Below are 16,386 nucleotides of genomic sequence, written 5' to 3'. Positions count from 1 at the left end.
GGGGGCGGGGAGGGGGCGGGGGAGGAATAAAGTCCGGGCAGGCTGGGGTTCGAGACGCACGATTTTCGATGGTGGTAATGTACTCGTCTTCAAACCGGTTCTCCACGTACTGGTATGCCAGCGAGGATTTGCCTGAAACAGTGCGCGTTGAGATGAAGTCGGCAAGGTCATGAGGGAGAGACAAGAGAAAGCAAAGATAAAGAGGAGGGCGGAGACGAAAGGGGAAAGGGGCGGAGTAAAGAGAACGCTTGAATACAACAGCACCGGCACACGCCTGGGCACAGTCAAGGCACGCAGGAAGGCACATTTGCACGGAAGCACCAGCCCGCGTGTGCGTTGGGGATATAGCAAGCCCGTAGGCATAGGCATGGACAAAACAAAAACAACAACAAAAAAAAAAAAGCGGCAGCGCAAACACCGGTGGGGGCGGGGGCCGAGGGCGTACCGACGGCAGGAAAGCCCATGAGGGCGACCTTCCTGACACGAACCATCTACAAAAGGGGCATGCCGTGCAGCGGAGGCGCGAGGGATGAATACAGAGGAGGGGCGTATAGAAGCAACGTCAAGCAGCCGCAGGTGCCAAGCACGGCGAATCACACAAGACGACGGCAGCAGCGGCGGCGGCGTCTAAGCTAGCCATCACACCCACCTCGACGAGATGGATAATCCAAAGGTGAAGCGAGACGCTGGGCGAAAACTAAAGGAAAGGGAAGGAGGCAAGGGCGGGGGCGGGCGTGTCACCGAGGTCAGCCAGAGCAAGGACGAACGGTCGTGTCGCTCCTCCCGCTGCTGCTCGTCACCCCAACAGCGTCAACAACCATGACTACTGTCGTGGCCCAGGATGAACACGGCATACCTCCTACGCTATGCCCGATCAAAAGAGGGCCAAACGGCAAGAGGAGGAGGAAGAGGAGGAAGAGGAAGAGGAGGAAGAGGAGGAGGAGGAGGAGGGAGGAGGGAGGAGGGAGGGCACTTGTTTCAAAGGTGATGAGCCGGGGAGAGCAGGCAGCTGTAAAATGCCCTTCCCGCCGCCGCCACTTCTGTTTGTGTGTATGTGTGTGTGTGGGATCAACAACAAGCAACAAAACAAAAGAAAAACTCCTCCTGCTTGAGAGAGAGATGCAGAGAGAGAGAGAAAGACAAGAGAGAGAGAGAGAGAGATCAGAGAGACGTACAAGAGCACGAGAGATACAAGCGGGAGAGGAAGCAACAGAAGAGACATGAGAGAATGAGAGGACGAGATCAGAGATGTAAGAGAGAGAGAGAGAGAGAGAAAGAGAGAGAGCGAGAGAGCAATCGATTTCTTTTTAGAGGGGGGGTGCAGTTGTAAGGACCGGGACAAGATGTTGTTGGAGATGAGGCAAGGGTGTTGATGGCTCTGAAGAGGCGCTGTGCGCTGAGCCTTGGCCTGGTTGATGGGCTGGTCGAGTGTGTGATGCTGTGTTTTGGGTTTTGTGTCGGTCTATCTATATCCCACAGCTCGAGGGAGAGGTCCTGTCAGCTGTCAACAAGCCACATGGGAGTATCAGATGTATAGATGGTATCGTCATGGATGGACATACGGCCATCGGAAGAAAGAGGCAGAGGCAGTTTCAGAGGTTGGTTGGTGCAATGTGGTCCCAACTAGGCTTGGGAAGGTGACGTGCCTTCCGTCCTTTGCTTCCTTCCGCCGCATAGCCAATCAAGACGAAGCAGGACTTTTTTGGGGGGGTCGACAGTCTGGAACAAGAAAGGGCTTGACTCGATCCCCGACCTCGGCGGCGACGACGAAGGTTGGTGCACTCATACCTCAACAACTTTTGAGCACATCTCCTGTCCTCGGCTACTTGGTGTGTGCTGCGCAGACGTTGTTGATGTCCCAGTTCCCCACTTTTTGCCTTTTTTTTCCTCAAGATCACGACTGCTAAATATGTGCTGCGTTTGACAGCTGACACACCCCCACCAAGAGGTGGTACATTCCTCTCATAGAACTTGGCTGGGGATAGGGTACGGTTGACAAACCGTGGCAAAGTTCCCCCGAAAAAAAAAGCAACAACGACCACGCTTCATCTGTTTATTACGGCATCCAGATGCACTTTATCAATAGCAGCGCGGCAGATGCAGACGGGGCGGTTCGATGCGAGACAGGGCTGGGGCCTGGGAGGGGGCTGGGGCTGCGCTTCCATAAGAAACCGGAGAGCTGCTACCAGACGTCAGACATGTCCCGAGTGGATGCAGTACTTGATCATGAGTGGATGGTTTGTCACACTTTGATCCTTTGTCAGCAAAATTAAATTGTCAGCAAGAGATATTTTTCGTATCAGTCAGAGTAAGGTTTTGGTGCGAAAGCAATTCATGTTTTCTGGTTCTATTTCTTCGCCAAAAATTGAAAAACGAACAACCGGACCAAAGGCATTAAAATTTCGGTCGTGCATCACAACATTTCACCTTGCCTGTTATCCCGCCTCAGCCTTGTTCTCTGAATCACTGCCCAACATACAACCACATCTCTGGTTATCCCTCTCTCTCAAGTCACCCTTCTACCCTCCTAAAAACCCTCTCTCTCAATTCTAACCTTTCTTTTATCCGCCCCTCTGCCTCTGACTGTGTGTGTCTTCTCCTCTGACTTTTGTTGGCTGTGCTGCTGCTGCCTGCTGCTCTCTCTGTCTCTCTGTCTCTCTGTCTCTCTGTCTCTCTGTGTCTCTCTCTCTCTGTGTCTCTCTCGTTTTTTTTTTCTCTCTCTCTCTCTCTCGTGAAAGTGGTCCGCGGATCGCTGTGGGTGAAACTGGTGAGTTGGAGGTGTCATCGGGCTTGGTACATGTGTTGAGCGATGTGCGCGCCCTGCATCAAGTCTGGGCAGTGACCTCTTTGCTGGCTGCTCTGGTCTGATCTCGTCTCAAGAGAGAGACACACACACAGAGAAGGAGAACGAGGCGGACCGAGGCAAAGCGCGTGTTGTTTCGCTCATCGCCTCTTGGCATCTGTGGCTTCTTCTGGTTTTCTTCTTCTCCCATCTCCGTGTCTGCACATCGGCAGGAGCAGTGTGAGCAGCTCTTGCCCCCTCCCTGCCATTACCAAGCCGCCCGAGACCTGCAAGGTATCGGCCCTTTTGCGCAAGTTGAGCCATGGCGACGTCGACACCCCAGTCGCCGGTCAATACCGAGGAGCAAAACTTTGATTTCTCGGTCGAAGGTGTGCAAGCCTTTCTGTCGCTGCTTGCGTGTGGGCGCAACCATGGACTTTAGAGCTCACAGGTCGCCTCGATCCTGCCGTGCCGCCAATTCCATGGCTTGATGTAGGCGTCATTTCCGGCCCCACCCACCGTTATTCCGATCAACGTGTGGTGCGCCTCACCGGCCTTCCCAGCTCCATTACCAACCGCGTACGCTCAGCACCCACCTTCCCTTGTACAGCCTGTTTTTGCACGTCGTCGTCGCCGTTAACACGCACGATGCTTGACCGGTGTTCTCTCCCATGTCGTCGACACGACAGGGCCTCAAGGATTTTCTGAGCGAGCAACACGGTGTCGAGGCGGAAACTGTGCGCTTTGAACGTCAAGGTACACGTGCCCGTTGTGCACCCCCCCCCGTCTCTCGCTTCACTTGCAGCCACACATCATACCCCCATCCCGGCCGCTCCCGCCTTTGGCTTTCACTTCCACTCATGCACGATTGCTGGTGTGATCGTTGCCTCCCTGCTCAACGCTCTGCTCCTACAGAGCCGGGCCATCGGGAAAAAGCTGCCCGCATCCTTTTGGCCCCGGGTACTACCGCCGAAGAGGCCATTGCCACTTTGAATAATTGCGTGTTCAACGATGTTACCATCGGCGCCGGTCTCCCACGGACAGATGGTCTTCTCTTTGTTGGCAACCTGGGTATGACCTTCCGTCCTCCTTCCAATGCCTGACCTCAAGCCAGGCCAAGATCATAGCGGCTCCTCTTCCTACCGTCTTCTCATTGGACATGACATCGTGGCTTGCTGGCTGTAGCCGATCGCGTGCCGGTGACCAAGATCTTGCAGCTAGGCTTGCGCACCAACTGCGTGCACCGCGCCTTCCTTATCTCACATAACAACAAGAGCCTCGGCTATGGGTATGCCAATCACCGTTTCCCAAACTCGCTTGGCTAATGCACGCCCTTTGATCGGTGACCGAGTACATGCTTCATGACGCACATGTTCATTCCCTTCTTGCCAACCCATGCCCTGGACATACGCAGATTTGTCGAGTTCCTGACCCGTGAGGACGCCGTCAAAGCTCGTGGAGACCTGGCCTCTTACGTTGTTAATGAGCGGCCCATCCGCGTTGATGTCATGCGCCCCATTGATTTTGTACGCCATCCCTGTGCACAGACTGACGGGTGCCTCGGGTCCGAAAGCACCTCACGATAACTGCCACAACTGCTTGGTTAGGACATTAACAACTTTCGCTCCCGCACCCTATTTATTGATCGCTTGCCCAAGACCATCAGCGACGCCGCCATCCTGCAAAGGCGAGTTGCACGAGCACGGCTGAGGAGCTGCGCATGCCCTGCCTCTCGCTCCATGCCATTCATCTTACCCCCTTCCCGTCCCCTCCACCTTGTATCCGCAGTTATCTCGGCGAGACGGGCATCGAGTACTGTGATCTGGTGCGCGACCAAGACGGCAATCCTCGCGGCTTTGCCTTTGTCGATTGCACCGATTTTGAATCCTCGGTGCGTGTTATCCTGACTGCCAAGAGCAAAAACTGATTGCCCCCGCGCTCGAACCGATATGCACAGCTGACCCAGCGTGTCCTTTGTCCTTGGACACCCGCCCCCTTTGGTCAACCCTGGATAGTGCCGAGTGCGCGATGCAGGTCATGGCCTTGTCATTGTGTCCTCAGCCATTCGGGTCAGCTTTGGCCATCCCCAAAAAACTGGTGAGCAGATTATTCAAGGCAAGAAAGAGGTGGCTCGTCAGCGCCAGCGCGGCGGACGCCAATCGCCGCACCAGCAAGCCTTTATTCAACCGGCCCAAAACGTCCCAGCCTTTCCTCAAGGCCACATGGGCGCTCAAGGGCACCCCATGCTGATGCGCCGCAACTCACAACCCACTCAACTTGTGGGTATGCCCGGCCGCAACGGTCCCGCCCCCTTCCATCGCCAGCAATCGGCCCCGGCCTTGGGCCACAATGTGCGCATGAACATGGGCCATGCCCACAACATGGGCCATGCCCACAACACGGGCCATGCCCACAACATGGGCATGGCTCAATCTATGAACATGGTCCGCCCAGGCACAACACCGATGCACATGAACGCGGGCATGCCCATGCAAACGCCAATGCACATGGCACCCACCATGCACATGACCCCGCACATGGGTATGAACATGGGCGCGGGCGCGATGCCCATGAACACGGGCATGGGCATGGGCGTGCACCGCAACAGCTACGATGCTCACTCCAACGGCTACGGCCACCCTGCTGGTACTTACACACCGGTGCCTCCCAACAGTACGTGCCAAGGTCGCCAACTTCTCCTTTCCTTTGCCGTTTCGCGTCGTGCTGCGCTGGGAGCCAACTTGTGTGCTCACCTTTCTCCTGGTTCTACTCAGGCTATGCCCCTACCCTTCCTCCACAACCGTACCAGGGCTATGGACCCAACGGCGAGTATTTTGGGCACGAAGCATACGGCACCCCAGCCAATGGTTACATGACAAGCATGCCTTCGATGCCTGGTACTCAGACACACTACTATCCGGCGCAGGCCGTTCAGGCACAGCCAATGCAGTCGCAGCACCACCACCGCCAGCAAGTGTACGATCCCATGGCCGTGCCCATGACCCCCATGACGCCCATGACGCCGGGTGTTTTTACGATGAGTGGCCCGGTTCATGCCGCCTGGAACGGTGCCGTTGAGATGGGTAGTCCCGATATGATGATGGACGTGGGCTACCAGGGCATCATCAACATGGTCGAGGCGCCAACCCCCGCCGTCTCGTCCTCCAACGCCGGTGGCAAGGGTGCAACCACCACCACCTCTGTGCCGCTGGCCACGCCCGACCTGTATCGTAGCAATACCCAACGCCCACCGAGTCGCCGCGAAGGTGCTCGCATCCCCAAGCGCATGGGTCTTGAGATTGAGGTCGGAGAGTCGACGTCGGAGCCCGAGTTGGAGCTGGCCGAGGGGGTGACACCTCTTTTGGACTCGCTCACCATCGGTCCCGCCAAGCCGGAACCAGCTTCGGAAGAGGCTGTTACCCCGCGGGCGCGACGTGGTCTGCGACCAATCCAGGAGCAAGGCACCACCGACCTGCTTTCGACTGCGGATGCCAAGGACACCGCTGTGGGCTGGAATCTCAATACCCCTGGTAAGTTTGTTTGCTGCGAAAGGTCTCGGGCCTGTTTGGCAAGAATCGCTTTATTCTACATTATTATGGCTGTCCTCACCTGCTATGGCGCGCAGGTCCCAACAACCGCCGTCCCTCCAAGGAGCCTAGCCCATCCATGCTCGGGGGTTCACGTGTGTCCCCCAACACGGAAAATGCACGCCGCAAAGTGTCACCGATTCACCCTCCACGCTACCAGGATCGCGTGCGAGCTGCCGGTGACAACTAAGCGGGTTCTTCGCCCCTCCCTCTCGAACAGACAACGTTTTCGTGTTTTCTTCTGGTGGCACATTTTGGACAGACAGATTGTGATTTTTTTTTTCTTGTGCGGCGCATTTGTGAGCCTTGATTTTACGTGTTCATGTGTACGTGGCGTCTTGACAAGCGCGTTGAGTCCGACCCTGTTTTGTTTCTACTCCCCAGTTCCCGTGCCCTCCCCCCGCCCCTCCCCCCGCCTTCTCCCATGTGTTCTTCTCGGTCGACAGCTTCCAAAATGGGAAGGTAAGCTTCAGGCCGAGTTTGAGAAAAAAATGCTTAGACAGCTATGACAACTGTACACCGCCCTGTGCAGTCAAGAAAGATATCCATGCGCTGCCACATAGACCAACCTGTGCCGCCGCCAATGATGATGATGGTATGTTCATGCCTCAGACAGCTAATTGATGCAAACGGGGACGACACAGCCCATCCCACAAAAGGCTGACATTTTAGCTTGACCAAAGTTTTGTATTGTTTTAAGCAGACTTTTCCCATCTGAACGATACATGCGTCTGCTGCAAGAAAGGCTTTGAGAGAGAGAGAGAGAGAGAGAGAGATCGCGACATCACTCCGAAACGCATTTTGCTCACTTGACGGGCAAACGGCAGTGTGTGCGTGTGTGCGTGTGTGCGAACCGTCTCTCGCTGTCTCCCCCCCGCGCACGCGCTCTCTCTCGTCACGTTGCAAGTGTACTGGACACCATGGTGCACACGACGGCCAAGTTGGCCGTGCTGAGTGCCTTGCTGCTTGCTGTCTCGGCCCAGCGCTACGTTTGGAATGGCGCCACCCTTGTTTTCTCCGATAACAAAAAGTACGTGCTGGCGGCAGTCTCTTCCCTCGGCAGTTTGAACCGCCTCTTGGTCGGCAGAGTTGGCTGTATCGATTTGTTTCGCGAAGCTCATTCCTTGGCGCAACAGCTGGAATGGCACCCCGAATCAAGCTAGCGTCTTGAACCTCACCAATGATAAACCCTACGTTGCCAATATTGATGTTACCGAGTTGAGCGTCGGCCGCGTACGTCAAGCCGCTGCTTGCAGCCCATCAAAGGACCTCGACCCTGTGCTGCTCATGGTCTCATGTTCGCTTGCTGTTTTCTTTTCCCTTCTTTCCTTTGCTGCAGATTACTTTCCCCCGGTCCGGCAAGTTTCGATTCGGTATGTTAATGACGCCGTTTTGGTTGCCTCGCTCGTCATGATCTACACATGCTCATACTGCCCCTGCGCCTTTCTGTCATTGCTTTGGCAGCGCCCGCCACCGGCTCGAGCACGCGCATCATGTTCAAGGAGTCTTTGAAGGAATCCGGCTCGGTCGTCACCTTCAAAGGCCCCAATCAGAATGACGAGCGCTTCCATTTCAACTGCCACAAAAACGTCCGTATTGCAAAACGAGGACCTTGGATCATCATCCTTGTGTTTGTGTTCGTGTGACATCTTGGCCTGATCATGCATTTTTTTCCCATGCTTTTCCTCCGCTTCTTGGCAGTGGCTCCTAACTGGCACGTCGTCGGGCACATCAACCCCCCCTTGGTGAGTTTGACCAAAACCAGCATTGCATGCAAAGCCAAGAAAGTCTCCATGACTTTGACTTTTTGCATTCGTGTCTTGTTTTGACTCACTTGCTCACCCCTCTTTTGATTTTTTTTTTCTCGTGGAAATTTCCCTTCTAGCAACCACAACGTTCGCCTGGACAGCAGCGCAGCCTACTACTTCTCCCTCGCTGACCCAGCGCTTGGACACATTTACATTCAGAACCTGAACATTGGAGATGTTGAGATCGAGACCCCCGCCGAACTCCCCATGTGGCAGTTTGATGACATCCGCAACAGCATCTCGCTTGGCGGCGAGGAATGGTGAGTTGGGGGTGGTTTTCATCACAATCGCGTTTGATTGCTTTCAACCTTTTGCTCACGCTATGCCTCGTCTTGGATTGTTGTTGATAGTGCCTACACTATTTACACGACTGGTGCCCCGACCTGCTTCTGCCCAACCTCTTGCCCTGAATCTGAGGAAGAACGACAGAGGCAACAAGCTATCATTGATGAGGCGCTTGGCAGAAATGCTCGTGACGAGGAGGCCGAGCGCCAACGGCCCATGCTCGTCTCTGGTACCTACTCTGTCTCCCACTCGGTCGTTGGTTACACCAGCGCGGTTCTCTCCGTTCTCATGGATGACATGGATCACTTTCGTGCCCTCTTTGCCTCTCGTCTTTGTACGTCAATCGTTGCCTCGTGTATTTGTAAAGCACGTCATTTTTTTCTTCATTTTCTATTTGACAGCATCTCATTTTTGCTGTATCCTCGACTGTCACAGCCGCTTTCCTCGGCTCTGCCGCCTTTAGTGTTGACGTCACTGGCGCCGTCATGGGCGAGAACGTGGTCAATCTGACCATTGCCATCAATGCTACTCGTGACACTCTCCTCAAGCCCAGTGCTGCAACGAACGCTCAGGTGGCCAACCCCTTTCTCAAGAGGATTGCCAGCAGTACATTGAACAACATCAACTCCACGGCGTTGGACAAGGGCGTGGAGAACTCCCTGCTCTTGGTTGGCGTCAGCATGCTAGCCGAGAGTTTGGTGGGCGATGGCTCTGGTGACTCTGATACTTGTGAGACCCCGCTGGCTTGTGAGGCCCTCAACAATGCTTCCGTCATCTTGTTGAGCCTTTTCTCCGAGCCCGATACCTTGCTTGGGTCCATTTGCCCCAATGGCCTGTGTCAGTCCAGCCAGCAAATGGCAGGCGCTCTACAGGCCGCGGGTCTCTGGTCTTCGGCCAGCATTTATGAGGACGACGAGGTCTCGGCGCTCAAAAACTCGATTATCGCTTTGCTTTCGGGCCTGGACTTGACTGCGACGAATAACAAGGCCTACTTTGATCAAGTCATGTCTGATTTGGGCGAGCAGGCGGATGCCTTGAGCCCCATTGTGACTGTCATTCCCGCTCTCTCCTTCGCTCAGTCCCCCAACTTTTACATTGGCGCTCAGCTGTCCTCGGTGGTAAGTCAACCCACATGTCGTTTCAAGCTTGTCTGAGATTCTGGACCAGGTGCCTCAGTCTTTTTGTACTGATACGCAACAACACCTCACGTCGTTGTTTCTCTTCGCCTTCTTCCTTATCGCTTGTAGGTTCTGCGCCGTCTCATCAATGGCGATAACCGCGCCAACTTGGATGCCTCCATTGCCAGCTTCATCGAGGGTCTTGGCCCCATTGTCGATGTTGTCTTGACGGACATTTCAGTTGTCTCTCGTGACCGCCGCCGCTCTGAGGACATCCAGCTGCAGATTAACTTCAATTACACAACTCACTGCGCCAGTCAGGATTGCGACATCACGGAAAGCCAGGCTGCTACCTCCTCCTATCAACTCATCGCCACGGCGCTCCATTCAGCCGTGGTAACCACGCGGATCACTTATCCCAACTGCTATGTCAACTTGGCCTGGGATCACGACTGCCTCATCTCAGCAGCCATGGAGGTTTTCGCCGATAGCTCCAAGACGGACGCGGCCCTCGATGTTTTGGAGGCTTACTTCTACTCTTTTGTCAAGTGTGACAGTAACGGTTTCATGCCCGATGGCGAGTCCTGCTATGCTCTCAATGAAAATGCCAACAGCACCGCTACGGCCTTGGCCGCGACAACCCATGCCATGCTGTTCCCTACGACCACCATCTCTTCCCAGACCACGGGCGGCTCGGGTGCCGTGGGTGCCTCATCCTCTGCTTCTGGTGACAGCACGGGCATTATTGCTGGTGCAGCTGCCGGCGCCGTGGTTCTGCTGGCAGTGTTGCTTGTGCTGCTCGTCTTGCGCCGCCGCCGTGCCACTCCTGCCGTTGCGCGCACCGAGGAGCGCTCTGTTGTCTCTTTCGAGAACCCCATGTATGATGAGGGACCCAAGGCTGCAGCAGGAGGCAACGAACTCTACGATCAGATGGGCGCCGCCGATGAAAGCCTGTACAGTGAGCCCGCCTTGAATGGAAATGCTCGTCGCACCACAAATCCCATTTACGATTCGTCCGAGAACCTGGCGACTGCCGGCCAGGAAGATGGTGGTTATCTGGAAGATCCCACTGTTAACGCGGACGGTGGTTATCTTGTGCAGGAGGGTGTCCATGTTGATGGCGATGCCGATTTTGCCGAGCACGATGCTCTTGAGGAAGGTGGCGGTTACCTCGACGTGGGTGGCGAGGGCCAGGACAAGCAATTCGGCTTTGAGTAATTTTGCTCTTCTCTCATCCTTGTCATCTCGATCACCTCCCTCAAGCAACGGATTTCCAAGCTCTTTTGATCTTGCGCTGATCTTGCGCTACCGTATCTGGTAAACTGCGGAGAAATCTTTGTTTGTCCGTTCACTTGACCACAAATTGAGCTCTGTTGCATTTGCTTCGTCGAAAGACCATGTGAGCACACACACAAACAAAAAAAAAAAAGACCTGAAATTAAATTTTGTTTTCGTCGCTTTGTTGTGAAATGGGAGACACACACGGCGACCAAGCTGTCCTTCAAAATAATTTAATTATGCCGATTGATGGCTTGAGTACTCTATAGTCGGCGCGACTTGCAACCATCGACCCCAACCGCCACAAAACTCAAACAGGGCTATTGGGCGAAAAAAAACCAACAACTACATTTTGCTCATGGCACACACAATACATGCATTTACACGCGTGCCATGCTCTTATTGACGTCGCACGGGCGTCGAGGTCAGTGAATTGAGTGTTGAGTCAAGCGCCTTGGTCAGGGCAGAGAATTGAGCCTCCATCTGCTCTTCAAAGCGGCGGGATCGCTCCGCTTCCTCCCGCAAAAAGTCGGAGGACTGGGAGCGGGTGGAAGCCGTGTCGTCGCCGCCCGAGGATTGGGGCGAAGCCTCGGCTGACGACATGCCCGAGGGGGCACCACGCGCGGCGCGGGATTCCTCAACAGCCAGGAGCTGTTCCGAGAGCCCGGAGGTATCCGGCGTCCGCTTTGTGGCCTGGCCCACTGCTTGCGCCGCTGCGGTGGCATCGCGCACAATTTCTGACGCAGCTGCGTTGCTCTCATTGGACATGTCCAGCGGCGTGATGACACGGCGAGTGTCGGGCAGCCCGGCTTGCCAGTGAGGTGGTAATTGCAGCAACTATGAGGTATGGGGGCGATGAATGGTTGGGGGTGAGGCCGACGATGCGCAGGCCAATGGCAAGGGGGTCGGAAGCAGAGACATACCTCTTCAGCGCCATGTATGACATTGCGAATGATTGAGTCCATATCCAGTCGCGACAGACTCTCGCCCATGTGTGAGACGGACTCCCCCATGTCCATCAACATGTCGGTTGTGTTGGAGGCACGACGATCGAGCGTCGGCGTAGGCCATGCCTGTGCATAAGTTTCGAAAGAGTGCCAGTTACTTCTTGTTTCCCCACAAGAAAAAGACAAAAAAACAAAACAAAAAAGCACGAACCAAACCATCGAGCGATATCCCACCTTGGTGAGTTGATCGCGAACAAGCTTGAGTTGCTCGCGTAGGTCCAAGTTCTCACGGCGAAGCTTGGTGCTCGTCTCTGATTCTTGTTGGAGCAGCGCCTGAAGATCGCTGGGTTGGCTGTTATGGTGAGGCGAGACCGGCTCTGGAATGGCAGGCACGTCGCGAAGCCGTTGCACCTCGGCTTGTAGCCGAGCACATTCGACTTCCCGCTGCGCTAGTTTTCGCGCATTGCCTTGACGAGCCACTTCGAGCTCTTCTGCGTGGGTCTAGTTTTGCGGGAAAGAAGAAGGTGGGCGAGCAAACACAGACACGCAATATGAGTCATTGGTCACGGCACAGACACCTCGATTCCTTCGCTGTGCCATATCCTATCCCAGAGACGGCAGTCTCACACGAAGTTGATTGCATTCGCGTTCCAGCTCGGACAGCCGGGCTTGCATCTGTTCATCCACTTGCTGAGGGCAGGTGCGGCGCAAAGGATCAGGTACCACCTGCGACAAGAAAGTCGACCAACAAAAGAAGAAAGAAAGAAAAAGGACACAAAATCGACGAAGAACAGACCTGTGTAGCGCTGGCGGAAGTCTGTACAGACTCCAGCTGTTCGCGAATCGCGCGCGCCTCAGCAATTGCCTGGTCCCGCTCTTCGTGGCTCTGCTGTAGCTTGGTCGTGACATCCTCCAGCGAGCGTTGCTGCTCGGCTAGCATGGCCTGGAGTTGCCCCATTTGCTTGTGGCTTGCATCAGACTGAATTTGTTGCGCTTCGGTTTGCTCGCGTCGCAAGCGGATGATCAACTGCTGAGACTCTTGCAATTGACGCTCAACGTCCTGCAGCCGTTCTTGAGTCTTCTGCAGACGTTCTTGAGTATTCTGAAGCCGTTGCACTCCTTCCTGTAGCTGCTGTTGGGCATCTGTCTGGAGTCGCAATAGCTCACGTCGTGCTTCGTGAGCTTCGTGCGCCAAGGCGTCGCGGTCTGCCTCAATGCGTGCAGCTTCTTGGCGAAGTCGCGAGGCCTCTTGTGTTGCTGTTCCTTCAGCCCGAGTCTTGGCCCTAAGTGTGGCGTCACGAGCCGCTAGATCTACCTCCAGGCTTGCCACCTTTCGCTCCAATGCCTCGTTCAAGTCTCGCAGGCGCGCGGATTCAGTTTGTGCCGCTGCAAGCTGCTCTGCTTCAGCAGCATGTGTGGCACGCTCACCACGAGCGCTTTCAAGTTGCTGCTGCAAGCCTGTGACGGTAGCTGATAGGCGTGCCTGCTCATTGGTTCCGGCAAGCTGCTGAGCTCGCAGGCGATCAACCTCAGCTTCAAGGGCCTCGGCACGCTGCTGCAGCTGTGCGTGCTCGCTTTGCAGGCTGCGGTGCTTTTGCTGGTCCACGGCTGCTTGCTCAAGCAGGGCATCCATTTGCTGCTCGTAGCTACTCTGGATGCCCTCCAATGTCTCCGTCTGCAAGCCCGCGCAGGAAAAAAGAGGGAATGTGAAGGAACGAGCGAGAGTGGCGGAGTTTGGTATGACAAGGCAATGAGCGATTTGAATAAAATCCCCACCCCGGTTGTGTCCTTGTTTTGGTTTCTGCCTTGGATTGCATTTGGCCATAAGGCACAGAAGCCATGGCACGAACAGGCTCACCTGAATACGGGCGCGTTCGATGGCGCTGTCCGCTTCGTGGTCTCGTTGGGAACGCAGCTGAACCTCCAGCTGAAGGCGTTCTACCTCGCTGCGAGCGGTTCGCTCGTCACTTTGGGCTTGACGACGCTCTGCTTGCGCTTCTGTGAGCTCGGTGCGGAGCTGCGTCACCTGGTCGCGCGCGACCTCGAGGTCTGCTTGACAAGCCGCAAGCTCAGCTCGCAAAGCTTGCTCGTGTTCCTTTCGAGCCTGCGCTCCCACCCGCAATTCGTGCACTTGCGCTTCAAGCGCGAGGTTGGTTTCACGGGCATCGCTCAGTGAAGTTTGCAGGCGCTGCAGCTGTGCATCTGTGGCGTCTTGTCGTGGCGAGCGCAGTTCCCGGTCAACACGCACTTGCATCTCTTCAAGAGATGCCTTGTAGCGCTCGCATTGAGCTGCTAGCTTGTCACGGTCAGCGCGGTACTGCCGAGCTTGCGTCTCGCCTTGCTCCGCCTCACGCTGCGCCGCATCAACTTTGCTTTGGCATTGCAGCGTTTGTCGCCGAGCGTCCGATAATTGCTGGCGCAGCTGTTCCTGAGTCTGATCAGCCTTTTGTTCACGCATGTTGAGCTCCTGTCGCGCAATGCGGGTCAAAGGCATGAGGTACAGCACCAAGCTCAAACTATACAGGGGTGACTCTACCTGATGCAGGCGGGCAAGCTCGTCGTCTTGGCGCTGTTGGCGCTCTTGCGCTTCGCGGCGGGTGCGCTCTAAATCGCGGCGCACTTGGGCCAGCTCATCTTGCACTTCTAGGAGCGCCGAGGCGTCGCGCGTCTTGGATAGCGAATGAATCGTGGTGAGTCTGTCTGCAAGCTTCACCTATTGTGCATTTGGCTGGCGTGGGGTGGGGCAGATGTTTGGGGGAGGGGGACTGACCTGGGTTTCGGGCCGGATATCCCCCGCTTGGAGGATTTTAGAAAGTTGCTGTTGAAGCTGTGCATTTGTTTGCTCCAGCAACTCAATCTGGGTTGCAGCACGAGCGGCGTCTTGCGAACCGAGGCGGCGGTGAGAAGCAAGTTCGTGCTGTAGTTGAGCATTTTCCTGCTCCAAGCGGTCCACTTTGGCGCTAACACGAGCCGAGTCCTGTCGACTTGAACGCTGGGAATGGTGTAGTTCTTGGCGCAGTTGGGCATTCTCCTGCTCCAAGTGGGTTGCGCGCTCGACCAGAGCATTGTTGGATGTTTGCTGGTTTCGAAGAGCCCGAATCTCGCTTTGGGCTCTTTGAAGTTGTTGCTTAAGCTCTGTCGATTCACGATCGCTGCAGACGGTCCGTTCAAACACCGGATGAGTCATGGCAATGCTTTGGGGTTGTGCGCTTCTGGACTCGGCTCAACATACGTGGTGCGTGGCACGGCTTGTGCCTCCAAAAGGGCAATTTGCTTTTCCAGCTGCCTCTTTTCAGCCTCATATGCGGCTCGAAGTGCCTATTGTCGGGCAAATGCGTTTGAGTCGAGGGTTTGGGGATGAGGGCTAGCAAGCTGGGGGTTGGAGGTAAATAAAACACGTGCCTGCTTGTCAGCATGCGCCGTGTCAAGCTCGATCTTGGCTGTGGAGAGATAGGTATCATATCTGCAAGGAGGTCATCAGATCAGCAGGTTGACAAGTGCGCCAGCAGAGCAAACGCGCACCCCACTGCCATGGGGAGGTTGGCGGACCAACGGCAGCACACCTGGTGGTGAGTGCATCAGAGGTGTTGGACAGGGTCGTCAACTGTGTGCGTAGTTCTTGGTTCTCCGCGCGCTAATTAAAAGATGAGGGTGGGAGGTAGAATTGGGTCTGTGAGGGTGGTGGGGTCCGATGCGATCGGAGCGAATGCGATCGAAACAGAAGCATTGGCAGAGATGGCACACCAATTGCTCAAAAGTGTCACGGTGCGCAGCGTTCTCGGCGTAGGCATGATCCAAGTTATTCTGAAGCGCTGTGTCATGCAAGGGACGCGAATGAGCGAGGACATGGTGTCGCTCTCCAGACGTGTGTGAGCAGCATACCTCCGAGCTTGGCTTCCCATTCTGATCGCTTGGCATTGACAAGCGCATTGACCTGCACCGCAAGTGTGGCAGCCGTGAGAAAAGGATGTTCAACGGTGCAAACGGAGCAGGCAGGGTTCATGCTGCGAATTCTGGTGCCGATTTACCTGGCGTAGCACTTCTTGTATTTGCTCCTGGCGAGCCATGATGTTGCTTGCCAGACCGCGACCCAGTGCCCGTGTCAAATCAAGGCACAAATCAAGGCACGCTGGACAGCCTTCTCTCCAGATACCAGTCGACTGTCGGATTGACCGCTTCCATGCGAGGGCAAACTCTCAACGAGCAGGGGGCAGCGTGCTGGATCTGAGAGTGCAACCCTGCTGTGGTGTGCAGCTTAGCCGTGCTGCATAGCACACGAAGCAGAGGCTTTGAAACCACAGCTATCAATCGTGCTCCTTTTGTTTTGGTTGGTGCGCACCGTCTGCCTCGTTACCACGTCCGAAGCCCGCGCATGCGCCGACCCACAGCTCCAAGCAGGGGTCGCCGCTGCCCTTTTGCGTCACAATCGTATCAATCGACCTCAAAGAGGTTTTTTTTCTTTTTTTTGTTGGTTCGTTCAGGTTTTTGTAACGGCTCTGTGGAAGTGTGTTGTTTGAAACACTTTTCAAACTCTTTTTTTTTTGAGAGTTCAAGAAAGAGAGCGATGAAAAGAGAGCGAGA

At 55.3% G+C, this 16,386-nt stretch overlaps 3 protein-coding genes across 3 annotated transcripts in view; 2 read left to right on the top strand and 1 right to left on the bottom strand.

Annotated features, from left to right (window-relative positions):
- MONBRDRAFT_36472 (uncharacterized protein) overlaps positions 1–967 on the bottom strand; it is a gene marked incomplete at its 3' end in the record, with an annotated part of 1,821 nt that extends 854 nt beyond the window's left edge. Inside the window, exons 1-3 of the mRNA XM_001744386.1 lie at positions 650–967; positions 446–491; positions 61–132 (exon numbers count right to left, since the gene is read on the bottom strand). Coding sequence (XP_001744438.1) covers positions 61–132; positions 446–491 — 118 coding nt within the window. The 5' untranslated portion in view covers positions 650–967. The remainder of the gene's footprint in view (positions 1–60; positions 133–445; positions 492–649) is intronic.
- A 2,137-nt stretch (positions 968–3,104) lies between these two features.
- Positions 3,105–6,559, top strand: Raver1 (uncharacterized protein; the record flags this gene model as incomplete). Its single annotated transcript, XM_001744565.1, has 11 exons — positions 3,105–3,171; positions 3,279–3,361; positions 3,472–3,538; positions 3,588–3,656; positions 3,698–3,853; positions 3,968–4,070; positions 4,197–4,346; positions 4,571–4,673; positions 4,798–5,455; positions 5,557–6,312; positions 6,408–6,559. The coding sequence occupies 11 exons, from the start codon at positions 3,105–3,107 to the stop codon at positions 6,557–6,559; spliced, it is 2,364 nt and encodes a 787-aa protein (XP_001744617.1).
- Positions 6,560–7,289: 730 nt separating this feature from the next.
- Positions 7,290–10,957, top strand: MONBRDRAFT_31794 (uncharacterized protein; the record flags this gene model as incomplete). The annotated part of the gene is made up of 9 exons (XM_001744564.1): positions 7,290–7,399; positions 7,506–7,602; positions 7,709–7,742; positions 7,834–7,958; positions 8,071–8,114; positions 8,255–8,437; positions 8,528–8,796; positions 8,898–9,580; positions 9,710–10,957. The coding sequence occupies 9 exons, from the start codon at positions 7,290–7,292 to the stop codon at positions 10,796–10,798; spliced, it is 2,634 nt and encodes an 877-aa protein (XP_001744616.1). The 3' UTR covers positions 10,799–10,957.
- Positions 10,958–16,386: the final 5,429 nt, after the last annotated feature.

The sequence above is a fragment of the Monosiga brevicollis genome, genomic scaffold (genome assembly GCF_000002865.3).
Source record: "Monosiga brevicollis MX1 MONBRscaffold_6 genomic scaffold, whole genome shotgun sequence".
NCBI lineage: Eukaryota > Choanoflagellata > Craspedida > Salpingoecidae > Monosiga > Monosiga brevicollis.
The sequence above is the reverse complement of the archived record's forward strand: the minus strand, read 5'-3'. Positions and strand labels throughout refer to the sequence as shown.